We start from the raw sequence: 26313 nt of genomic DNA, 5'->3' as shown, positions 1-26313 counted from the left end.
GTTAACAAGAAATGTGTGGAGTGGTTGAAAAACATTTTAGTCATTTAGCAGACGCTCTTATCCAGAGCGACTTACAGTTAGTGAGTGCATACATTTTTCATACTGGCCCCCCATGGGAATCAAACCCACAACCCTGGCGTTGCAAGCGCCATGCTCTACCAACTGAGCTACAGGAGGCTAAAACGATTTTTAAACGAGTTTTAATGACTCCAACCTAAGTGTATGTAAACTTCCGACTTCAACTGTAGGTGCAGTCAAATGTATTGTTTTACAGGGTCAGCCATAGTAGTAAGTCACCCCTGGAGCAAATTAGGCTTAAGTGCCTTGCTCAAGGGCACATCGACAGATTTTTCACGTTGTCGGCTCGGGTATTCGAACCAGCGACCTTTCGGTTACTGGCCGAACTCTCTAACCGGAATGGATCAAAGTAAAGATGATAATGAACTTCTTCACACTTCCTCTCCCTTGGGATCCTCGTGTTTCCCCGGTCCCTGTGGTACTTTCTCACTACAGTGCACCTGTTGGCACACATGCTCACGTTAGATCTGACATACAGTAGACAGGTGGTGTTTTTTGGTGATTTTCCTCTACTGCTGGAATATCACTTTGTCAATGTCAGGGGTATGTGTTACCCTGGCTACTGTGATTTGATAGTTCAGGGAGTAATCAAAGAAAATTATAAATTGCATGCTTGTAACTTTGCGCCTTGGTTACTGTTTTCATTGTTTTGTTGAATTCTTATCCTGAATGCATAACTTTCTGAATATTTCCAAAATACAAATTCCTGCCATGTGTAAAGTGTATGAGGAGACAATAAACTGGGGCAGAATCTGCTTTGATGTGTGTTTGCTTTCAATTATTTCTGCATGGTGTGTAGATGCTGTACAAATATTTGTACTTTACAGATATACAGATTAATGTTTATTTATTCACAAAATGCATAGAAATCCACAAATTGAAAATGTATTCTATATAATTGCAAAGGTTAACCATGTTCACTGATAATGCGCTGAATGGAAAAGCCACTTCCTAAATCTTCACAAATTCGGCGCCATCGTAAAGTTATGTGGGCTGCTGACTTCGAGGCGGCATCTCTGTGACTAGTGAGAATTTCCAACTCTTCCTTACGGTTGCATCCTGGAGTACAAGGGAAGCTAAATTCAAAACGGACGGAGTAACATTCTTTCTTTTTTGCTGCTTAAGTTACGGTTTAATCGAGAGTCCAGACTTTTTTTCTGCGGTATGTTAATTATTTGACATCCAGAGAGAGTGCGAAGAAGTCGACTGTCACACCACGTCAGCGAAACGGATTCCTCAGGTTGAGAGCTGCATGTCCACTCACCGGTGAATGTCGATACATCATCGGTGCTACTATGGTCAGTAAAACTAATGCACATTAGAAATACATAAAAATGCAAAGTTAATTGTTTTGAAATTAATTAAATGAGAAGACTTCTTAATATGTAATCATATTAATAAGGCAATATGAAAACCGAAGAGATATAGATAGAATGCCAGTGAGTCCTCCTCCAAGACTAAAATAGGCTACTTTATCATTCACACAGAACTTTTTGCAACATTTTGTCACTCTCGTCTCTCACCTTTAACAGGGCTGCGGCAAGGTGCTTTGGGCGGTTGTGGGGGCGGCTGTCGTCATCACTTTAATAACTGTCCCCATGGCTATATATCTGAATAGTAAGTTTCTTTATTTTATCATTCATGTATGATTTCAACATTTAATTCAATGAGATATGGTTTCCTTTCACTCTGTAAACAATTTGCACACTATGGTGTTCACTGAGTAGACAGTGTCTTATGATGCTCATTTGCTGACGAATGACCCTTCAAATGGATGATTGTACAACTTCACCAAGTTCAATTTAGTCAGTCATAAATAACCAACAAAACTCTGATTTGAGTGTTCTTGTTTCACTTCACTGAAACTTCCAATGTGAGCAGTAATTGGTCTATTCTAGAATGATTTACATTTCTTGAATCGTTCAATCCAAAGATGAGATAGGATGGGGGTTATTGAACCACCGATGTGAACATTTCAAATTCAAGTAGGCCTACTATACAATATGGTGATAACCATGTGGCGCCACCAAGTGATTGCTATTGCCTTTGTGAATGTAGTAGTATACGATTTCCAAGGATTTGTTGAAGATATCCACTTTTGTGGAAAGTACTAGCGTATTGTTTGATAATCTACAAACCAATATATGCAGTCGTTGATTCAAGTAAAATGCATCTGTCACTAATTCAAGTAAATTGTCATGTTTCAGGAGAGGACGGAGGCCCCAAGAGGCCTTTTACCCTGGCAGATTATTTCAATGACACAATTAGGTATAAAATATATAATTTGCGGTGGATATCAGGTATTTCATTGTTTTGTTTATTCAATTGCTTCCAAAAGCATATGCATGCATTCCTTGTCATTATCTGTTTTGATTTTAAAGTGACTGCGTTTTGATCATGTCTCAAAAAGTTACATTTCTGTCTTATTCTCCTATAGATAACGAATACGTGCATAAAACGAGACAAGGCAACATTATGCTTCACAATGCTGAAACAGGGGATTTCTTTGAATATATAAGCAACAAAACATTTGTAAGATATTTTTCATGCAAAGAGCATTTTAATCACCCGTAGTATATTTCAAAGCTAATAATGTATTGACATTTTATATTTTACATTTTTATGTCATAGGAACAAGTGGATGCCACAGACTATATTATTTCTGCTGATCGGAAATATATCTGCTTTGAGAGCAACTACTCCAAGGTAATATATTGAATGATTGTTTATATTTTAGTTTGATCATGGGGTGTCTTTTTTAATACACAACACTGATTTACTGTATAATGTGTTTACAGCAATGGAGACATTCATTCACAGCCTCTTACTCCATCTATGAATATGACAGTTCGTAAGTACATCTCTGTTTCCTCAGTGATAGTGTCTTCAGTTAAATTCTAATAATGAAAAGCCAGACTCAACTACTCCTCTATCACTAAAGACCTGATGTTTCCATCTTTTTCTCCCAGAACATTTCTCAATCCTGTGAACATTCCACAAGTTGTGCAGTACTTTTCCTGGGCACCAACAGGAAACAAACTGGTAATTAAAAACCAGTCTGATACACTATCTAGGGCAGTGTGTGCTAAATGGCACCCTATTCCCTATTTAGTGTGCTACTTTGGACCAGGGCCCATAGGGAAGTAGTGTACTATGTAGGGAATAGGGTGCCATTTGGGATTTAAACAGGGTGTTCAAAGTCATGTGTATACACTATAAAATACAAAGTCAAGTCTATCCATGGACAATTTCAAACAACAACAGAACAATAAATCAGATGATAACCTACATTTTATTTGAAAAAACAACATTTGCGACCTGACTAAGAGTTCTCTGAGGCCCTTGGTAATTATAACAAGTGTATAATGAGAAAAGAGTCTGGAGTGTATTTAATGTCATTGCTATTGCATCGTTCATCTGCTCACTAGTATTCTGCTAGTTTTTGAAAACTGCTGGCACCATAATTTGCTCTCTCTCCAATGGCGAGTATGGGCGTTGGCCCAGAGAGATGCAAAACACAGTGGGATTAGCTGCTGCACCAACCAAAATAATCTGGTATAAACTAAAGTCAATGGAATGCTGACATTAACTTGACTGCTGATCTCTCTGCCAGGCTTACGTCTGGAATTACAACGTTTATTTGAAACCCAACGCCACTGCTGAAGCCATACAAGTGACCCATAATGGAAAAGAGAATCAGATTCTTAACGGTGCCCCTGACTGGGTATATGAGGGTGGGTATTGAGTAGCATTGACCCATTTTAGGGGGAAGGGATGAGGTGGATTTCATCACACACAAGGCTTTTGGGTAACTTGATTTCTTCCACTTTTTTCAGAGGAGGTTTTCTCATCGAATGAGGCAATATGGTGGTCACCAACTGGAAAGTATCTGGCTTATGCTGAGTTTAATGACACAGAGGTCCACACGATCGAGTACTCTTTGTATGGATATGGACAATACCCCAGAACAGTGGTTGTCCCATACCCAAAGGTGGGATTTTGTCATATGTGCCTTTTTTAAAGCATGGTATGAATGTCATAAGAATGAGAGACATACCACAGATAGCACGTAATAGGTCAAATATATACCATGATTATACACAAAGTATGTGAATTATATGTACTGTACCCTTAAAAAATGCTCATGATTTTTGAAGATAGTTTTTGTTATGCCTGTTATCTCCTATCAAGGCTGGCTCAACTAATCCTAAGGCAAAGCTGTTTGTAGTGGACACAACAAATCCATCAAGACGGTCACAGGTGGTGGTGCCAGATTCCATTGGTGCAGGGTACAGTATAATCTCATACTTTAATATAAATTTGTAGTGGTTTAAAAAGTCTAGTATGGTCATAGTCATGCACATGTAAAAAGGGTGATGTAAACCTGTCGCTTTGTGTTGTTTTTCTCCCAGTGATCACTATTTGAGTTCAGTCACTTGGGTGATGGATGAGCGCATCGCTGTTCAGTGGACCAAGAGGAAGCAGAACCATGTCCTTTTACAGATGTATGACTTTGATGGAAACAACTGGAATGAGAACCAGGTACTTGTCACCTCACCTCAGACTCTGTGGGTGAGCTCATTGGTAGACAACAGCACTCAGGGAACAGAGAATCATGTGTTTTTCAACATTAACACCAGGAATGTTACTGTGTGACGCATTCTGTAACTGTATAGGCCTAATAAATTTCTATTTTTTTTATTTTAGAAATATGAACAAATAAGCAAGACTGGTTGGGTTGGCCAAGTAAGTTCACATACTGTACAATGAAAGAAACATGATAACTAAATCTAGGTTCTGAAATATTTTGTTTATGATAATACATTATTTCAATTTTCCAGTATGCTCCCCTCCAACCTATGTTTGCAATGGATCATATCAGTTTCTACAAAGTGATGAGTGACACATACGGTTATAAACACATTCACCATGTGAAAGATGTGAGTATTTTATACCTCAAGGTGATTGTTTAATCAAAATCAAATCAACGTTTATTTTCTTTATGCACAGATACACGTTGTGTACACAGTACAATAAAATGCTTACTTGCATGTAAATGTTAGCAATATCAGAATGCAACACCTATGAAAGTGTATATCATTCCAAAGGGCAAGGCAACACCCATTACCGCAGGCAAGTGGGAGGTCATTTACATTTCAAAACTCACCAAAGACGCTATGTAAGTACAGATGCACAAGACGTATGTATGTAAGAACTAGAAAATTATTATTATAAACGATGTCATGTGTGTTGCTCCTTCAGAATGCTTCTTCACTATCTTTTTTTTTCTCACAGATACTATGTAAGTAATGAGTACCAAGGAAAGCCTGGACAGAGAAATCTATACAAGTAAGAAATCAATTTAGCTTAATTCAATAACAAAATAGAGTAAACCTACTATTTATCTATCACTATGACCACATTGTCTTTGATGTGTTTCTCATGATCCCCATGGATATTTCATTTCAAGTGATTTCCCTAAATTCTTAATCATTCTGAATTCAAAATAAACTATAAAAGTATGTTCAATTGCTTCCATAAATATTTGCGTTATTCAGACGGAGATGTTAACTCGTATGAACCTGTGTCTGTTTGTTTGTTTGACAGGGTTACGATCGGAAGCAGCCACTCTGCTCCCCAGTGCCTCACCTGTGGCCTGTATAAGGACAGGTGTCAGTACAACTCAGCCTACTTCAGCTATGATGCCTCCTTCTACCGCATGGACTGCTATGGTCAGTTACCCCATTCCCCATTCACACCCTGAGCACTAACCCATTCATGATCCATGCAGAATATCAATGAGTGATACAGAAGGCGTCCCAAATGACACCCTATTCCCTATGTAGTGCACTACTTTTGACCAGGGCCCATAGGGAATAAGGTGCCATTTGGGACGTTGACACAGTCTCAGTTCTGACCTAGTACCTGAGGTTATGTGGTGAACAATTAGCCTACGTGATGTCATACTGTATTGTGTGTGCTGATTGTTTCTTTACAGGACCTGGAACACCGTTGTTCACGCTCAGGGACAATAGAGGCTCAGGTGAAGGTATGCAAAAAGTACCACTACTATGAAGATACTCTTTGTAACTGAGCAATATACAGGTTCATGAATCTTTACCGTAAACGGGGAACTTCTGATTTGACTTTCAATTGATAAAGTTGTTTTGTTTTAGAGCTCCTGGTTCTTCGTGACAACAAAGATCTTGAAGATATGCTAAAAGAATTCCAAATGCCAACCATGCAGCGTGGGACCCTGAGGGTAGCAGGATTTGGTGAGTGATAGTTTTAGAGACTGGTGGATCCAATCAAATCATGCCATGCAAAATCAAATGTACATATGTAGGATCTTAATTTAAGCCAGTTTGCTACATCAGATAAATAATCCTGTAGCAACAGGAAATTTGAAATCAAATCAAATCAAACTTTATTTGTCACATGCGCCGAATACAACAGGTATTAACAACCTTACCGTGAAATGCTTACTTACAAGCCCTTAACCAACAATGCAGTTCAAGAAAGAGTTAAGAAAATATTTACCAAATTAACTTAAGTAAAAAATAATAAAAAGTAACACAATAAAATAACAATAACGAGGCTATATACAGGGGGCACCGGAACCGAGTCAATGTGCGGGGGTACAGGTTAGTCGAGGTAATTTGTACATGTACTGTAGGTAGGGGTAAAGTGACTATACATAGATAATAGACAGCGGGTAGCAGCAGTGTAAAAACAAATGTAAATATTTGATTAATTGTTCAGCAGTCTTATGGCTTGGGGGTAGAAGCTGTTAAGGATCCTTTTGGTCGTAGACTTGGCGCTCCGGTACTGCTTGCCGTGCGGTAGCAGAGAGAACAGTCTATGACTTGAGTGACTGGAGTCTTTGACAATTTTTTGGGCTTTCCTCTGAAACCACCTAGTATATATGTCCTGGATGGCAGGAAGCTTGGCCCCAGTGATGTACTGGGCCGTACGCACTACCCTCTGTAGCGCCTTATGGTCAGATGCCGAGCAGTTGCCATACCAGGCGGTGATGCAACCGGTAAGGATATTCTCCATGGTTCAGCTGTATAACTTTTTGAGGCTCTGGGGACCCATGCCAAATCTTTTCAGTCTCCTGAGGGGGAAAAGGTGTTGTCGTGCTCTCTTCACGACTGTCTTGGTGTGTTTGGACCATGATAGCTTGTTGGTGATGTGGACACCAAGGAACTTGAAACTCTCGACCCGCTCCACTACAGCCCCGTCAATGTTAATGAGGGCCTGTTCAGCCAGCCTTTTCCTGTAGTCCACGATCAGCTCACATTGAGGGAGAGATTGTTGTCCTGGCACCACACTGCCAGGTCTCTGACCTCCTCCCTATAGGCTTTCTCATCGTTGTCGGTGATCAGGCCTACCACTGTTCTGTCGTCAGCAAACTAAATGATGGTGTTGGAGATGTGTTTGGCCACACAGTCGTGGGTGAACAAGGAGTACAGAAGGGGACTAAGCACGCACCGCTGAGGGGCCCTAGTGTTGAGGATCAGCGTGGCAGACATGTTGTTGTTGCCTACCCTTACCACCTGGGGGCGGCCTGTCAGGAAGTCCAGGATCCAGTTGCAGAGGGAGGTGTTTAGTCCCAGGGTCCTTTGTAGGCACTATGGTGTTGAACGCTGAGCTGTAGTCAATGAACAGCATTCTCACATAGGTGTTCCTTTTGTCCAGGTGGGAAAGGTCAGTGTGGAGTGCGATTGAGATTGCATAATCTGTGGATCTGTTGGGGCGATATGCGAATTGGAGTGGGTCTAGTGTATCCGGGATGATGCTGTTGATGTGAGCCATGAACTGCCTTTCAAAGCACATCATCGCTACCGACATGAGTGTTACTGGGCGGTAATCATTTAGGCAGGTTACTTTTGCTTCCTTGGGCACAGGGACTATGGTGGTCTGCTTGAAACATGTAGGTATTACAGACTCGGTCAGGGAGAGGATGAAAATGTCAGTGAAGACACTTGTCAGTTGGTCCGCGCATGCTTTGAGTACACGTACTGGTAATCCATCTGGCCCTGCGGCTTTGTGAATGTTTACCTGTTTGAAGGTCTTGCTCACATCGGCTACCGAGAGCGTTATCACACAGTCGTCCGGAACAGCTGGTGCTCTCATGCATGCTTCAGTGTTGCTTGCCTCGAAGCGAGCATAAAAGGCATTTAGCTCGTCTGGTAGGCTCCCGTCACTGGGCAGCTCACGGCTGGGTTTCCCTTTGTATTCCGTAATGGTTTTCAAGCCCTGCCACATCCGACGAGCGTCAGAGCCGGTGTAGTAGGATTCAATCTTAATCCTGTATTGAAGCTTTGCCTGTTTGATGGTTCGTCTGAGGGCTTAGCGGGATTTCTTATAAGCGTCCGGATTAGTGTCCAGCTCCTTGAAAGCGGCAGCTCTAGCCTTTAGCTCGATGCGGATGTTGCCTGTAATCCATGGCTTCTGGTTGGGATATGTACGTACGGTCACTGTCTGGACGACGTCGTCGATGCACTTATTGATGAAGCCGATGACTGAGGTGGTATACTCCTCAACGCCATTGGATGAATCCCGGAAAATATTCCAGTCTGTGCTAGCAAAAGAGTCCTGTAGCGTAGCATCCGTGTCATCTGACCACTTCCATATTGAGCGAGTCACTGGTACTTCCTGCTTTAGTTTTTGCTTGTAAGCAGGAATCAGGAGGATAGAATTATAGTCAGATTTGCCAAATGGAGGGCGAGGGAGAGCTTTGTATGTGTCTCTGTGTGTGGAGTAAAGGTGGTCTAGAGTTGTTTTTCCTCTAGTTGCACATGTGACATGCTGGTAGAAATTTGGTAAAATGGATTTAAGTTTGCCTGCATTAAAGTCCCCGGCCACTAGGAGCGCCGCTTCTGGATGAGCATTTTCTTGTTTGCTTATGGCCTTATATACAGTGAGGGAAAAAAGTATTTGATCCCCTGCTGATTTTGTACGTTTGCCCACTGACAAAGACATGATCAGTCTATCATTTGGTAGGTTTATTTGAACAGTGAGAGACAGAATAACAACAAAAAAATCCAGAAAAACGCATGTCAAAAATCGTATAAATTGATTTGCATTTCAATGAGGGAAATAAGTATTTGACCCCTCTGCAAAACATGACTTAGTACTTGGTTGCAAAACCCTTGTTGGCAATCACAGAGGTCAGACGTTTCTTGTAGTTGGCCACCAGGTTTGCACACATCTCAGGAGGGATTTTGTCCCACTCCTCTTTGCAGATCTTCTCCAAGTTATTAAGGTTTCGAGCCTGACGTTTGGCAACTCAAACCTTCAGCTCCCTCCACAGATTTTCTATGGGATTAAGGTCTGGAGACTGGCTAGGCCACTCCAGGACCTTAATGTGCTTCTTCTTGAGCCACTCCTTTGTTGCCTTGGCCATGTGTTTTGGGTCACTGTCATGCTGGAATACCCATCCACGACCCATGTTCAATGCCCTGGCTGAGGGAAGGAGGTTCTCACCCAAGATTTGACTGTACATGGCCCCGTTCATCGTCCCTTTGATGCGGTGAAGTTGTCCTGTCCCCTTAGCAGAAAAACACCCCCAAAGCATAATGTTTCCACCTCCATGTTTGACGGTGGGGATGGTGTTCTTGGGGTCATAGGCAACATTCCTCCTCCTCCATACACGGCGAGTTGAGTTGATGCCAAAGAGCTCGATTTTGGTCTCATCTGACCACAACACTTTCACCCAGTTCTCCTCTGAATCATTCAGATGTTCATTGGCAAACTTCAGACAGGCCTGTATATGTGCTTTCTTGAGCAGGGGGACCTTGCGGGCGCTGCAGGATTTCAGTCCTTCACGGCGTAGTGTGTTACCAACTGTTTTCTTGGTGACTATGGTCCCAGCTGCCTTGAGATCCTTGACAAGATCCTCCCGTGTAGTTCTGGGCTGATTCCTCACCGTTCTCATGATCATTGCAACTCCACGAGGTGAGATCTTGCATGGAGCCCCAGGCCAAGGGAGATTGACTTGTTCTTTTGTGTTTCTTCCATTTGCGAATAATCGCACCAACTGTTGTCACCTTCTCACCAAGCTGCTTGGCGATGGTCTTGTAGCCCATTCCAGCCTTGTGTAGGTCTACAATCTTGTCCCTGGCATTTTTTCCCTCACTGTAGCTCGTTGAGTGCGGTCTTAGTGCCAGCATTGGTTTGTGGTGGTAAATAGATGGCTACGAATAATATAGATGAGAACTCTCTTGGTAGATAGTGTGGTCTATAGCTTATCATAAGGTACTCTACCTCAGGCGAGCAATACTTTGAGACTTATTTAATATTAGACATCACGCATCAGCTGTTATTGACAAGTAGACACACACCCCTGCCCCTCGTCTTACCAGACGTAGCTTCTCTGTCCTGCCGATGCATGGAAAATCCTGCCAGCTCTATATTATTTGTGTCGTCGTTCAGCCATGACTCAGTGAAACATAAGATATTACAGTTTTTAATGTCCCGTTGGTATGATATTCTTGATCGTAGATCATCCATTTTGTTTTCCAATGATTGCATGTTGGCCAATAGAACGGATGGTAGTGGAAGTTTACTCACTCGCCTACGAATTCTCAGAAGGCAGCCCGACCCCGCCCCCCTTTTCTCTGTCTTTTCTTCACTCAAATGACGGGGATTTGGGCCCGTTTATGGATTATAATTCATGGACATTTGTGTAGGGGTTGAAACATTTTTTGTAAGGGAAAATCAAGTCTGAAATTTCAAAGTGTAAATTACAAACTTCAGAAGCCTTTTTAAACCTCAAATACACTACAATTTCTAAATTTCCTGCATTGCAGGAAAGTTCTCCTGCAACAGGGTGATCAAATTAAGATCCTACATCTGTATTTCTAATTGCCTCATGTTTCACTACCTTTTGCCAACAGATCTATGGTATCAGATGATGTTACCCCCCAATTTCCAAAAAAACAAAAAGTACCCTCTTCTAATTGATGTGTAAGTATATAGGCTTAAGTATCTTTAAAGAGGATTTGCAGAGTATTAATTAGCCCTGCCATTTTATGTCAGCTGTGACTGTGTCAAGTTGATATACTGATTTACCTTACAGATATGGTGGCCCCTGTAGTCAGAAATCAGATTATCGCTACAGACTGAACTGGGGTTCGTACCTCTCCAGTACGGAGGGGATCATAGTGGCCAGTTTCGATGGAAGGGGAAGCGGTTACCAAGGTGACAAAATAATGCACTCTATCTACCAACGTCTTGGAACATTTGAAGTGGAAGATCAAATAACGGCCGTAAGGTAAAGTACCATTGAAGTACAGAGACCTCAGTGTGTAAAGTATAACATCTGTTTAACAATATGTACAAATAATAATAATAATAATAATAATAATAATACAAGACGTAATGTATTCATATCTGATAATGAATGCGAATTGGGAGTATCCCAAAGTGGGCTATCTGTTGTTCTTGAAAAAGGTCTCATCAATTGAATCTGCTCCTGTCAGTTTTTGATTGTGATGAGATCAACACTTTAATGACATATAGCTAGAGCAGATCAAATAAAGATGTTGTTTTTTTGTCACTAGAAAATTTATTGACATGGGCTTTATAGACAAAGAACGTATAGCCATATGGGGTTGGGTAAGTTGGACATTCTCTTTGATTTTGACAATATTTCTTATAAATCTGTTGTTGTAAATACACAGTATTTGTTGAATTAAACTATAACTGATGTGGTTTGAAATAATCTGTTTTTCAGTCATATGGTGGCTATGTCACGTCGATGGCTTTGGGTGCTGGAAGTGGAGTTTTCAAGTGTGGAATAGCAGTTGCCCCAGTAGCTAAGTGGGAATATTATGGTATGTATCAGTGCGTATAATCGTAGAAGAGGTCAAATAGTAAGAATTGAGATTTAGTCATGCATAAACTTCAAAAGCCAGTGTTTGTTTCATCCTATATGAGTTCAGTCACTATCTGGATATTCCTTTTCCAGACTCGGTGTATACTGAACGCTATATGAGTAAACCGGAGGAGAATGCTGACTCTTACAAGGTAAAGACCACAGAAATAGAATGAATAGAACGGACATCCCCATTCAAGTCAATGATGGCATAATGGGTGGACTGGCAGCCATTTTGAGTGTACCCACGCCTAGGTCAAAAATATACAGATTAAGACAATGTCGTCACAAATCTGGGACCAGCATTGTTGCTATCTACCAGCTCCCTTACTAACTAGCATAGCAACCCATTGTTGCAAAGAGTTATGAGACATTAGAATCCCGTTGTCTTAACCTTTGTCATCTTCAACCTAGACCCATGCTAGGTTCAAAATATACAGGTTATTTTCGAACGCTTCCGCATGGAATTATTACGTTGTCTTAACCTTCCCATCTTCAACCTAGACCCATGCAGGAAGTGTACCCTTCAATTTGTGCTGTGATTTGTTGAGTCTACTCAACTGCCATTACAATAAATGCATTCATTGCATGAGCCACAACAGTTAGTATAATTTAAATGAACATTGTGCATTACCATGGCAATTCAGCATAGTCCCAGTCCGTATTAGATAGAATGTCGCGGCCCTGCCCACCTGTGGGGAAAATAAAATAACCTGTGGTTACCTAGATTACCACATTGGCTCACAGCAAAAACTTGACTTTTTCTAATGCAATTTTCTTGTTGTCTGTTTGTTTTAGTCAAATTACAAAACTACATTTAAGAAAGTAAAACATGTCTAAAGATTACTTTTCAACATTGCCTGCTCCCGGGCATTCTCACTATTTAGAAAAATGTAATATTGTAGGGCTTCCCTTATGCCCCTTTACATGATGGCTCTATCAGCCACGTGACTGAGTGCTAGTTATCTACCGACCAGAACATTAAGCTAGCCAAGACTAACAACACAAACAAATGGACTATACAGCTACAAGTAGTGAGTGGCGTTACAAACAAACTATACTAAACAAGTTAAATGTCTTACCTGTGATTAAATGTTTTCCACACATAGCTATGTGTAGCCTACTTGGACACCAGGGCCCAGATTCACAAAACACTTCTTACACAAAAACTTAAGAACCATCTTAAGGAAAATAATAAGAAGTTCATAAGATAGTTTGTAGGTGCAATTCCTCAACAATATCTTAAGATTTAATGATTTTCTTATGAACTTCTCAAATAGCTTCTTACTAATCTTTTTAAGATGTGTGTTGCTAGGCAAACGATTTAGCTAGCTATCTAGCTAGCAATGGCAATCATGAGATGACTGTTCTAAAACATGTTCTTGGGTTTAAAATAATCAATACTGAAACTTTCAGATGAATTTGTGAGTGAATTAAACATGTTCAATTGCTTTCATGAGTTTATTCTCTCACTGCCCTGAGTTTAAGGGTTTAGCTATCTTGGAATTAAGAACATTTCCAAAAACCTTATTTTCAAGAATCTAATTTATTCTGAAATTTTTGCTTAAGGAGAAACAAGAACCTTTTTGAGGAATAGCAACTTTGCTTAACTTTCTTCTTAAGTTGATAGTTAAGAAAAAAATGGCAGTTAAGAAGACATTTCTATTTAAGAAGGTTTTGTGAATCTGGGCCCAGGTTCCCACTCTCCCATGCCGAATAGCCTGAAGCCACAGTGCTCTTCTCGCAGGCTCTATTTCCCTACGTGGGAGCATTGCGAACCGTAGGTCGGGATTTTTTACACTGGGGGTCAATGGGAAAGAATGTTTGTTTTTCCCAATTTGTGGGCGTGGTCGAGGGTAATTCCTTATTACTATGTGAATATCGACCTCGAGTATCAGTTGATAGAACATTCCAAATTACCATGGAAATTAATGCATCACAATACCAGGCAGCCATTGTGAGTGTACCCATGAGTTTACCAGTCAAATTGCCAGGTTAGAGCTTCCACGCCAGTTCTATTAATTCTATTTCTATGGTAAAGACATCGGAAACATCACAAAGCATGGTCCCTCTTTATTTGGATAGTCATCACATAATCTGTTGTATGTCAACCATAACTGTGTCCACATACAGACAACTTTCTATTCAACAGAATTCCACAGTAACAAGTAGAGCAAAGAATTTCAAATCAGTGGACTATCTCCTCATTCATGGGACAGCTGATGGTATGTGTTTCTGTTTCAGTGAAATACTGTATTTTACATTCTAAACAACCACACGCTCATACACAATGTTGTATTCTTAATGTGTAATCTATAGAATACAGTAATCAGTATAGCCATTAAGAGGCTCCTGATCTTGTGCAAAATAGGATTAATCGTATTTTGACTGATGCATATGCTTCCTTGTTCAAGCAGGTATTACAAACAGTTTGTTTTTCCTGTAGACAATGTTCACTTCCAGCAATCTGCACAGATCTCCAAAGCCCTGGTTGACCAGCAAGTTGACTTTGAGGCGATGGTAAATATTGGTTTTGGGGAGGACTACCAGAGAGGGGCGGTGGGGATGACGTGTTGCACTTGGAGTTTGACTGAGGAGTGTCTTATACTCTTCATCGGTTCTGATCTACATGTTTGATAAAGCCCTTAACTGATAGTCCCAGGGCTAAGTACAGTACGTGCAAGGATATTTTGGGGAGTTAGTACTGTATGTTACAACTTTAATTACACACATTTTACAGTCTATAAGACATTTTAGATGTCCTACACTGACCTATCTTATACGTATCTATGATATAATTTATGATATAGGACCTATATATGACCTATCTATGAGCTATATCTAGACTCTGCTACAGACTTTCACCTGTGAGCGAAGCCTGGAGTCTAACCTATGTCTTACACCTTATCTAGAATAATAGCAATTGTGTCTTTTTGTATTATTTTCAGTGGTACACTGACAGGGATCACGGACTTGGAGGATCTGCCTACCATCACCTCTACACCCACATGAGTCAATTCTTACAGAAATGTCTTGTCAAACCCAAGTTGATCTAATAACCCCTTACGAAGTTTGATGCCTTCTCATTGTATCCGTATGACAGCATTTATACAGTATATTGCTACAATAAAAATGTTGACAGTTTTTCTTTAATTATGTTCTTATTAATATTCTGGACTGAGGATTCCATGCTTTTGAAGTCTGTAGTTTTTTTATAAGTTATATACTGTAATTAATATTTTGTTGCTTGTATTGACTATTTGTATTTGATATGAAATGATTGTGCTGATCAAAGAAAAAATGTGACCACCACTATGTACTCAAAGCCATTGCATGTTGGTATAATGGTATTTTATATCAATGACTTCAGTAATATTGGTTAAAATTGTTACTGCACTGAATTTGTTGTGTAATGTTCAAATCTTGGTTTTATTTTACATTGTATGTGAAATATAAGTAAACTGTATAGGAATTTAAAAATGGTTATAACCATTTTCTGGTTTGAAACTGTTAATTGTCCTTACATGTGTTCAAAAGAAACAACTCTATGAAGTTAAAACATATATTGACAGACATTTTGGAATTGGTTATCTATCTAGCATGTTTGATACACTACCGTATCATGTTTATTAGGTTAAAAAAAGGGAAATTGTGTATATGTAGGCTTATTAGAAAATTGTGAAAAGATCTTATGGTATATGATTGTTCAGTCTGGACATATTATTGATACAGACTGTGTGTTTTGCATATGATCATAAGAGTATTGAACAAATAAACAACTGAATATAAAACTGAAGAACGTTGTATTTGTGCCTTAATCACCTAAAAAGCAGATAATTCACTAAATTCTACTTAGGTACTTAGTTATATGTGGTCCTCTGTAGCTCAGCTGGTAGAGCACGGCGCTTGTAACGCCAAGGTAGTGGGTTCGATCCCCGGGACCACCCATACACAAAAGAAAAATATATATATATATGTATGCACGCATGACTGTAAGTCGCTTTGGATAAAAGCGTCTGCTAAATGGTATATTATTATATGCTGGAAAGAGGTGTTTTACATTTTAACTTCATATTCTCTTCCACAAACACTGACCCTGCAGTGCAAACCAGGTTATCTGAACACAGATGGTAGACGGTTATATAAGTATTTGGATTTGTTGGACAGGATGAAATCATGTTTGATTTCGACACCTAAGTGACAGCTTTTACCTCTGGACATTTCCACATCTCCTTTTAAACAAAGATGGACTGCAAATGTATCCAGTGCATTGAGTCGAGTTCTGACTAATGGATTGAGAGTAACGAACGTGCTGCTGTGTCTGTGAGGAGGGTGCCACCTGAGTACACAGTCACTCATCTCAACTATATAAAGGCTGGCCAGACCTAGAAGGGACCATGAAGCAACTCCAGGGAAACAGAGAGAGAGAAGCCAGAAGACATCTACCAACGCACAGCAGGCAGCCAGGCACAGACTCCCCCTTTCTCACCGACACTCAACAGAGGGAACACAGGTGAGCAGCACCAAACCCCTAATACTCATTTTCAACCGCTGAAATATTTCCCATTAGGAATTTTCTCTGAATTATATTATCTTCTATTGTGATGCTGTTTGGCTGAAATTGCTGACATTTTAAACAACTTGTCCTCTTTTCTCTGCTAATGTCTAGGAGGTCAAAAGATGAAAGGCACCCACTCTTTCGCTGGACTTCTGCTCTTGATCATTGTTCAGAGCAGCTGGCAGATCCCACAGGAGGACACAGAGGACAACTCTAGGTAAGAGCCTTGAACTCGGAGCAACTTCTTAACTCTGCACCATTCAGGTTAAGGCTTTCTCTCTCTCTATCTCTCTGTGAATCAGCATCCTGTAACTGCTGACTTGTCTTTTTGCAGCCTATTGACAGAGGACTCTATGTTTAGTGAGCCAAGGGAGCTTTCAAACATGAAGAGACATTCAGAGGGAACATTCTCTAACGACTACAGTAAATATCTCGAGTCGAGACGAGCACAAGACTTTGTCCAGTGGCTGATGAACTCCAAGAGAAGTGGGTGAGTGTCTCTTTCTTCTTCCCTACTGGTGTCAGTCTTCCTCATTCCATTTCACAATGCAGTGGATCATCTTCCAATATGAGACAGCTAAAACTGAAACTGTATGAATGCAGTAGTTATAATAAGAGATGTCGAGTGAAATGTCAAATGTTTTTGCTGAGCTATAACCGAAGATAAGCTTTTGCTACACTTTTATGACATACTGGATATATTTACTGCATGTTGGTGATTATCTTGGTTGTATATATGTTACAGCTCAGTAAAACCTTACTACATCAGCTTAACAATGCACAGTGAATCAATTTGCTTATTATCAACACTATAAAATCTCTCCATGTGTTTTCAGTGGTCCCATCAAACGGCATGCAGAGGGTACCTACACGAGCGACGTGAGCTCCTACCTGCAGGACCAGGCAGCCAAGGAGTTTGTGTCCTGGCTGAAGAATGGCCGAGGCAGACGAGAGTAGGGCTCCTCTACTCAGCCACAGAGTCCCAGTGTCTTATGTCCCTGCAGTCAAGAGAGAATGCAACTCATCCAGAATGACCCCCCTGTTTCATTTCATGTTTTATAACCTGTATCGTCCTTCCTCTGGTCATGCTAATAAATCCCCTGACAAGAAATTATGTTGTCTGTCAATTGCTGATGTTTTTGATTGTTAACAGAAAATGGTGACAATGTATTGTCTATATTCTTCACTTTGTACTTACACATCAAGGGCAGGATTTTCAAAGTGATAAAAAAGGAGAGGAACAAGATATTATGGTTAAAGAGTAGCCTAAGAGTGAGATTTATTTTCACTCTCCTAAAAATTACAGGTGCAAACTGTTAGTAAAACTGGCCCAAAATCTGTAGTCTGTACATTGCACATTTTGGGCAGAAACGTTTTAAAGGTCCAATGCAGCCCTTTCTAGCTCAATACCAAATCATTTCTGGCTAACAATTAAGTACCTTACTGTGGTTGTTTTCACTTAAAATTGTCAAAAAGAAACAAAAAGCTTTCTTAGCAAAGAACAATTTATCAAGCAAGAATTTTGAGAGGACTGTCTGGGAGTGGTCTGAGTGAGGAGGGGAAAACTGTAAACTAGCTGTTATTGGCAGAGAGTTTTGGAACTCTCTTTCTTATTGATATATTAACTAATTTATCGCCTGGTGATGTCACCAGGCAGGCCAAAACTCCATCCCACCACAACAGGCTGAAATTTCAGGCGGTCTTTTCAAAGAACTTTTACACTAAAAGGGCATTATCATAATCTTCACAATTTCACAGTATTATTCCAACATCATAGTGTGGATATATACACTGAGTATACAAAACGTTAAGAACACCTGCTCTTTACATGATATAGACTGACCAGGTGAATCCAGGTGAAAGCTATGATCCCTTATTGATGTCACTTGTTAAATCCACTTAAATCAGTGTAGATGAAGGGGAGGAGACAGGTTAAATAAGGATTTTTAAGCCTTGAGACAATTGAGACATGGATTGTTTATGTGTGCCATTCAGAGGGTGAATGGGGTATGGTAGAAGGTGGCAGGAGCACCGGTTTGTGTCAAGAACTGCAACGCTGCTGGGTTTTTCACGCTTTCCTGTATTTATCAAGAATGGTCCACCACCCAAAGGACATCCAGCCAACTTGACACAACTGTGGGAAGCATTGGAGTCAACATGGGCCAGCATCCAGCATCCCTGTTGAACGCTTTCGACACCTTGTAGAGTCCATGCCCCGACGAACTGAGGCTGTTCTGATGGCAAAAGGGGAGGTGGGGTGGGGGGGGGGGGGTGCAACTCAATTTTAGGAAGGTGTTCCTAGTGTTTGGTATGCTCAGTATATATACAGTATACAGTGGGGGAAAAAAGTATTTAGTCAGCCACCAATTGTGCAAGTTCTCCCACTTAAAAAGATGAGAGAGGCCTGTAATTTTCATCATAGGTACACGTCAACTATGACAGACAAAATAAGGAAAAAAAATCCAGAAAATCACATTGTAGGATTTTTAATGAATTTATTTGCAAATTATGGTGGAAAATAAGTATTTGGTCAATAACAAAAGTTTCTCAATACTTTGTTATATACCCTTTGTTGGCAATGACACAGGTCAAATGTTTTCTGTAAGTCTTCACAAGGTTTTCACACACTGTTGCTGGTATTTTGGCCCATTCCTCCATGCAGATCTCCTCTAGAGCAGTGATGTTTTGGGGCTGTCGCTGGGCAACACGGACTTTCAACTCCCTCCAAAGATTTTCTATGGGGTTGAGATCTGGAGACTGGCTAGGCCACTCCAGGACCTTGAAATGCTTCTTACGAAGCCACTCCTTCGTTGCCCGGTCGGTGTGTTTGGGATCATTGTCATGCTGAAAGACCCAGCCACGTTTCATCTTCAATGCCCTTGCTGATGGAAGGAGGTTTTCACTCAAAATCTCACGATACATGGCCCCATTCATTCTTTCCTTTACACGGATCAGTCGTCCTGGTCCCTTTGCAGAAAAACAGCCCCAAAGCATGATGTTTCCACCCCCATGCTTCACAGTAGGTATGGTGTTCTTTGGATGCAACTCAGCATTCTTTGTCCTCCAAACACGACGAGTTGAGTTTTTACCAAAAAGTTATATTTTGGTTTCATCTGACCATATGACATTCTCCCAATCCTCTCCTCTTCTGGATCATCCAAATGCACTCTAGCAAACTTCAGACGGGCCTGGACATGTACTGGCTTAAGCAGGGGGACACGTCTGGCACTGCAGGATTTGAGTCCCTGGCGGCGTAGTGTGTTACTGATGGTAGGCTTTGTTACTTTGGTCCCAGCTCTCTGCAGGTCATTCACTAGGTCCCCCCGCGTGGTTCTGGGATTTTTGCTCACCGTTCTTGTGATCCTTTTGACCCCACGGGGTGAGATCTTGCGTGGAGCCCCAGATCGAGGGAGATTATCAGTGGTCTTGTATGTCTTCCATTTCCTAATAATTGCTCCCACAGTTGATTTCTTCAAACCAAGCTGCTTACCTATTGCAGATTCAGTCTTCCCAGCCTGGTGCAGGTCTACAATTTTGTTTCTGGTGTCCTTTGACAGCTCTTTGGTCTTGGCCATAGATGAGTTTGGAGTGTGACTGTTTGAGGTTGTGGACAGGTGTCTTTTATACTGATAACAAGTTCAAACAGGTGCCATTAATACAGGTAACGAGTGGAGGACAGAGGAGCATCTTAAAGAAGAAGTTACAGGTCTGTGAGAGCCAGAAATCTTGCTTGTTTGTAGGTGACCAAATACTTATTTTCCACCATAATTTGCAAATAAATTCATAAAAAATCCTACAATGTGATTTTCTGGATTTTTTTTCCTCATTTTGTCTGTCATAGTTGACGTGTACCTATGATGAAAATTACAGGCCTCTCTCATCTTTTTAAGTGGGAGAACTGGCACAATTGGTGGCTGACTAAATACTTTTTCCCCCCACTGTATATATATACAGTACCAGTTGGGGGATTGTGGAGGCCAGGTCATCTGATGCAGCACTCCATCACTCTCCTTCTTGGTAAAATAGCCCTTACACAGCCTGGATGTGTGTTGGGTCATTGTCCTGTTGAAAAACAATTGATAGTCCCACTAAGCCCAAATGGCGTATCGCTGCAGAATGCTGTGGTAGCCATGCTGGTTAAGTGTGCCTTGAATTCTAAATAAATAACAGACAGTGTCACCAGCAAAGCCACCCCCACAACATAACACCTCCTCCTCCATGCTTTACGGTGGGAACTACACATGCGGAGATCAACCGTTCACCCACACCGTGTCTCACAAAGACACGGCGGTTTGAACCAAAAATCTCAAATTTGGACTCCAGACCAAAGGACACATTTCCACCAGTCTAATGTCCATTGTTCGTGTTTCTTGGCCCGAGCAGGTCTCTTCTTCTTATTGGTGTCCTTTAGTGTAGTGGTTTCTTTGCAGCAATTCGATCATGAAGGCCTGATTCACACAGTCCCCTCTGAACAGTTGATGTTGAGATGTGTCTATTACTTGAACTCTGTGAAGCATTTATTTGGGATGCAATTTATTTGGCTGGTAACTCTAATGAACTTAGCCTCTGCAGCAGAGGTAACTCTGGGTCTTCCATTCCTGTGGCGGTCCTCATGAGAGCCAGTTTCATCATAGCGCTTGATGGTTTTTGCGACTCTACTTGAAGAAACTTTCAAAGTTCTTGACATTTTCTGTATTGACTGACCTTTATGTCTTAAAGTAATGATGGATTGTCATTTCTCTTTGCTTATTTGAGCTGTTCTTGACATAATATGGATTTGGTCTTTTAGCAAATAGGGCTATCTTCTGTATACCCCCCCCCCCCCCCCCCCCCCCCCCTTTTTTTTGTTTACTACATGATTCCATATGTGTTATTTCATAGTTTTGATGTCTTCACTGTTATTATACAATGTAGAAAATAGTAAAAATAAAGAAAAACTCTTGAATGAGTAGGTGTGGTACTTTTGACTGGTACTGTATATATATATATATATATATAAATCATTAATCTTGCCATAATTATTTTTATTCAAATATCCAAATCTAAACACTTACAATAAAGATACATAATAATATGAACCCATAAACAAAAATTAAGTGGAAATACTATGTTCTGTGCAAATATAATCCTTACTTTTATAATACATTTAATTGTATTATATATAATTACAGAACCTGTGTCAATTGACGAGTAACTCTTCAAGGACATCATGTCCAAGTAGAGACCCTGTGTTCACGGAGGTGGAACCCAAATCAATCAGTCTTGAGCACAGCCATATCACCAAGGGGAAAACACACCCAGGGGTTACAATCAGGTAATGGAATGACGTGATGTGTCACATCTGCTAATTTAGCATCATAACACATTTTCCCCATGTAGCACTGACAGCAAGGACACTTGAGGAAACCAATAGACAATACTATGTCAATGACAGCCTGGCAGCCTGGCAGGGATCAGTGATCAATCAGGCATCACTTCCTAGGTCTTCCTGGCATGGAAACAAACTAGTCACATGAGCCAGATATATGTCATGCTTTGGGATGCTATACCTTTCTAAGCTGTCACCTAGTGCATCAAAAACCATCTGTTAATTTTTTTTTTAAAGCCTGCCCACTCAATTCTATTTATATTCCGATTCTCTAAGGGTCATACTGGGTATTTGTCGTAATCAAGTAAGTAAGTCACTTGTGTAGATGAAGATGACATTGTGTTCTGTATAGTATGTTCAAGTGAAGTCATACAGTGAGGGAAAAGAGTATTTGATCCCCTGCTGAATTTGTACGTTTGCCCACTGACAAAGACATGATCAGTCTATCATTTGAATGGTAGGTTTATTTGAACAGTAAGAGACAGAATAACAACAACAAAATCCAGAAAAACGCATGTCAAAATGTTATAAATTGATTTGCATTTTAATGAGGGAAATAAGTATTTGACCCCTCTGAAAAACATGACTTAGCAAAACCCTTGTTGGCAATCACAGAGGTCAGACGTTTCTTGTAGTTGGCCACCAGGTTTGCACACATCTCAGGAGGGATTTTGTTCCACTCCTCTTTGCAGATCTTCTCCAAGTCATTAAGGTTTCGAGGCTGACGTTTGGCAACTCGAACCTTCAGCTCCCTCCACAGATTTTCTATGGGATTAAGGTCTGGAGACTGGCTAGGCCACTCCAGGACCTTCATGTGCTTCTTCTTGAGCCACTCCTTTGTTGCCTTGGCCGTGTGTTTTGGGTCATTGTCATGCTGGAATACCCATCCACGACCCATTTTCAATGCCCTGGCTGAGGGAAGGAGGTTCTCACCCAAGATTTGACTGTACATGGCGCCGTCCATCGTCCCTTTGATGCAGTGAAGTTGTCCTGTCCCCTTAGCAGAAAAACACCCCCAAAGCATAATGTTTCCACCTCCATGTTTGACAGTGGGGATGGTGTTCTTGGGGTCATAGGCAGCATTCCTCCTCCTCCAAACACTGCGAGTTGAGTTAATGCCAAAGAGCTCAATTTTGGTCTCATCTGACCACAACACTTTCACCCAGTTCTCCTCTGAATCATTCAGATGTTCATTGGCAAACTTCAGACGGGCCTGTATATGTGCTTTCTTGAGCAGGGGGACCTTGCGGGCGCTGCATGATTTCAGTCATTTCACATTTACATTTAAGTCATTTATCAGACACTATTATCCAGAGCGACTTACAGTTAGTGCATACATTATTTTTTATTTTTTATTTTTTTCATACCCCCCGTGGGAATCGAACCCACAACCCTGGCGTTGCAAACGTCATGCTCTACCAACTGAGCTACATCCCTGCCGGCCATTCCCTCCCCTACCCTGGACCAATTGTACACCGCCCCATGGGTCTCCCGGTCGCGGCCTGCTATGACAGAGCCTGGATTCAAACCAGGATCTCTAGTGGCACAGCTAGCACTGCGATGCAGTGCCTTAGACCACTGCGCCACTCGGGAGGCTTCACGGCGTAGTGTGTTACCAATTGTTTTCTTGGTGACTATGGTCCCAGCTGCCTTGAGATCATTGACAAGATCCTCCCGTGTAGTTCTGGGCTGATTCCTCACCGTTCTCATGATCATTGCAACTCCACGAGGTGAGATCTTGCATGGAGCCCCAGGCCGAGGGAGATTAATTTGCGAATAATCGCACCAACTGTTGTCACCTTCTCACCAAGCTGCTTGGCGATGGTCTTGTAGCCCATTCCAGCCTTGTGTAGGTCTACAATCTTGTCCCTGACATCCTTGGAGAGCTCTTTGTTCTTGGCCATGGTGGAGAGTTTGGAATCTGATTGATTGATTGCTTCTGTGGACAGGTGTCTTTTATACAGGTAACAAACTGAGATTAGGAGCATTCCCTTTAAGAGTGTGCTCCTAATCTCAGCTCGTTACCTGTATAAAAGACACCTGGGAGCCAGAAATCTTTCTGATTGAGAGGGGGTCAAATACTTATTTACATTTACATTTACATTTTCGTGATTTAGCAGACGCTCTTATCCAGAGCGACTTACAAATTGTCATCACAGTCATATTGGCATTGAAAGGTATAAATAGTTAGACATAGAGCTGGTGCTAAACTGTAACATCCTAAACTGTAACATCCTGCTAAGTGACCCCCCCCCCCCCCCCCCACACACACACACACACACACACACACACACACAACTTCCCCTCTACTGCTGTTTTGAAGCAGGTTGAGACTAGGTGAGCCATGCATTGAGTACAACTGATGACATTTGGGTCTGGATTTTGAAAACCTTAAGAAATGTTTTGTGAATCCAGGCCCTGCAACTTTGGTATTAGGTAAGAGAATGCCACAAGGCTGGCTTGAGCAATGAACGGAAACGATGTGCAACAACTAGACAAACAGAGACATAGCCTGAGAGCAAGTCTGTTTGGGCCATCCTACCAACTCCTCGTCACTCATTGTTAGCTTGACAGATCTGGGACCAGGCAACTAGAGACAGATCTGGGACCAGGCAACTAGAGACAGATCTGGGACCAGGCTACTAGAGACAGATATGGGACCAGGCTACTATAGACAGATCTGGGACCAGGCTACTAGAGACAGATCTGGGACCAGGCTACTAGAGACAGATCTGGGACCAGGCTACTAGAGACAGATCTGGGACCAGGCTACTAGAGACAGATCTGGGACCAGGCTACTAGAGACAGATCTGGGACCAGGCTACTAGAGACAGACAGGCACACAGACAACACCAGTTAGACAGTTCTCAGTAGAAACAGAGCAGATGTTCAAGCTAGTGGTCAAAATGGCACCATTGGCGTCAGTGTGCCCCATAGGGTCAAAACTATTGCGCTATAAAGGGGATAGGGTACGATTCAGGAGGTTTAGTCTTTGGACTGTACCACTGCTGTCAGACTGGTTTGTTCAACACCACCAGAGCTCTCTGATTGCTGTTTATCTAAAGAGAATAGAAAACACACCACTGACTGATGTTACTACACCCTGTTAGCTACTACAGCCACAGTGAGTCAATGCAGGTTTAGCTACGGCCACAGTGAGTCAATGCAGGTTTAGCTACGACCACAGTGAGTCAATGCAGGTTTAGCTACAGCCACAGTGAGTCAATGCAGGTTTAGCTATGGCCACAGTGAGTCAATGCAGGTTTAGCTGCGACCACAGTGAGTCAATGCAGTTTTAGCTACAGCCACAGTGAGTCAATGCAGGTTGGACGTTTATGACAGTGACATTATTTAAGACAGTCCCAAATGGCACCCTAATCCCTACATACTACACTCCTTTTGACCAGAGCCCCATGGGTCTATATGCCTTGGTCAAAGGTAGTGCCATTTGGGTCCGTACATGTCATGATGAGAGACAGATGTTGAGGTGACGTTGTGTCTGTGTGAGGCAAAATTACAGGTGACTATTTTTACACCAATCACAGTCGGAGTCCGTCAGATCAGGCAGAGATAGAATATTAGGGCACTTGTGGTTATAATAATAATAAAATAATATGCCATTTAGCAGACGCTTTTATCCAAAGCGACTTACAGTCATGGTTGAGATGAGATGGTTGATGGTGGTTGGTTCCAGGTGGTGCTGGAGCAGGGCTCTGGTCAGTTGACTGGGGGGTCTCTGATACGAACACTACCATCCTCCATCCCAAAGTATACCCTCTCTGTCATCCCCACAAACAGACCTGTCTCTACCACACCTGGTATCATCTTTATAGCTGTATTAACCTCCTTCCAGTTGTGAGTGTGTTCAAACTTCCAGTCCAGAAGGAAGTTACTGTTGTCTGTTACCACCGGACCAGCTTTACTGATGGCCATGCGGAGCACTGCCTCCCCTCCGAAACGCTTGGCTATAGCCCTGGAGACGGGGGTGTAGGCCATAGGGATCACTTCTATAGGAACACCCTTCTTCCACTGCTGGCCCAGGGCCGAGGAGTCCTTCCTAAAGTCAGCAATTACGATGAAGTGTTTGGCACAGCCGGCTACGATCTTCTCCTGAGTCAGACAGCCTCCTCCTCCTTTGATGAGTGTGAGAGCTGCATCCACCTCGTCTGCCCCGTCAATGGCCACGTCCAGCTCAGGGTTTCTATCCAGATCAGACAGGGTTAGACCACGCTGCAGAATTAACTGACGAGCCTGGAAGGAGGTGGGGACACACACTATGTTGAGCTTCTCTTGACGAACTCTCTCCGCTAGTCTGTCTACAGCATACACGATGGTGGATCCACTGCCCACTCCAACTACCTGGTTGTTCTGAACATGGTTATCCACCGCGGCATAGATTGCTAGTTTGTTCGCCTCTTCTGCCAT

At 41.7% G+C, this 26313-nt stretch overlaps 3 protein-coding genes across 4 annotated transcripts; 2 read left to right on the top strand and 1 right to left on the bottom strand.

Annotated features, from left to right (window-relative positions):
* Positions 1-2291: 2291 nt before the first annotated feature.
* Positions 2292-15756, top strand: LOC311143444 (dipeptidyl peptidase 4-like). Its single transcript, XM_084179261.1, has 24 exons — positions 2292-2378; positions 2516-2610; positions 2710-2784; positions 2877-2929; positions 3048-3120; positions 3692-3812; positions 3915-4069; positions 4270-4367; positions 4491-4620; positions 4786-4824; positions 4920-5018; positions 5187-5257; positions 5374-5427; positions 5686-5810; positions 6077-6127; positions 6255-6353; positions 10983-11052; positions 11165-11359; positions 11649-11703; positions 11822-11921; positions 12056-12114; positions 14115-14187; positions 14409-14482; positions 14911-15756. The coding sequence occupies exons 2-24, from the start codon at positions 2554-2556 to the stop codon at positions 15016-15018; spliced, it is 2034 nt and encodes a 677-aa protein (XP_084035387.1). The 5' UTR covers positions 2292-2378; positions 2516-2553; the 3' UTR covers positions 15019-15756.
* Positions 15757-16398: 642 nt separating this feature from the next.
* On the top strand, positions 16399-17611 carry LOC311143340 (glucagon-2-like). Of its 2 annotated transcripts, none has more exons than XM_084179183.1 (4): positions 16399-16475; positions 16632-16737; positions 16882-17010; positions 17357-17611. In XM_084179183.1, the coding sequence occupies exons 2-4, from the start codon at positions 16643-16645 to the stop codon at positions 17475-17477; spliced, it is 345 nt and encodes a 114-aa protein (XP_084035309.1). In that variant the 5' UTR covers positions 16399-16475; positions 16632-16642; the 3' UTR covers positions 17478-17611. The 2 variants fall into 2 exon arrangements, with proteins under 2 accessions (XP_084035309.1, XP_084035308.1); XM_084179182.1 differs by having other exon boundaries at positions 16855-17010.
* A 7994-nt stretch (positions 17612-25605) lies between these two features.
* LOC311143576 (ribose-5-phosphate isomerase-like) lies at positions 25606-26313 on the bottom strand (the record flags this gene model as incomplete). Its single annotated transcript, XM_084179428.1, has 1 exon — positions 25606-26313. The coding sequence occupies one exon, from the start codon at positions 26311-26313 to the stop codon at positions 25606-25608; it is 708 nt and encodes a 235-aa protein (XP_084035554.1).

This window comes from Coregonus lavaretus (assembly GCF_964263955.1).
Source record: "Coregonus lavaretus genome assembly, chromosome: 16".
Classification (NCBI taxonomy): Eukaryota; Metazoa; Chordata; class Actinopteri; order Salmoniformes; family Salmonidae; genus Coregonus; species Coregonus lavaretus.
Note: the sequence above shows the minus strand (reverse complement) of the source record. Positions and strands in the feature narration are given on the sequence as shown.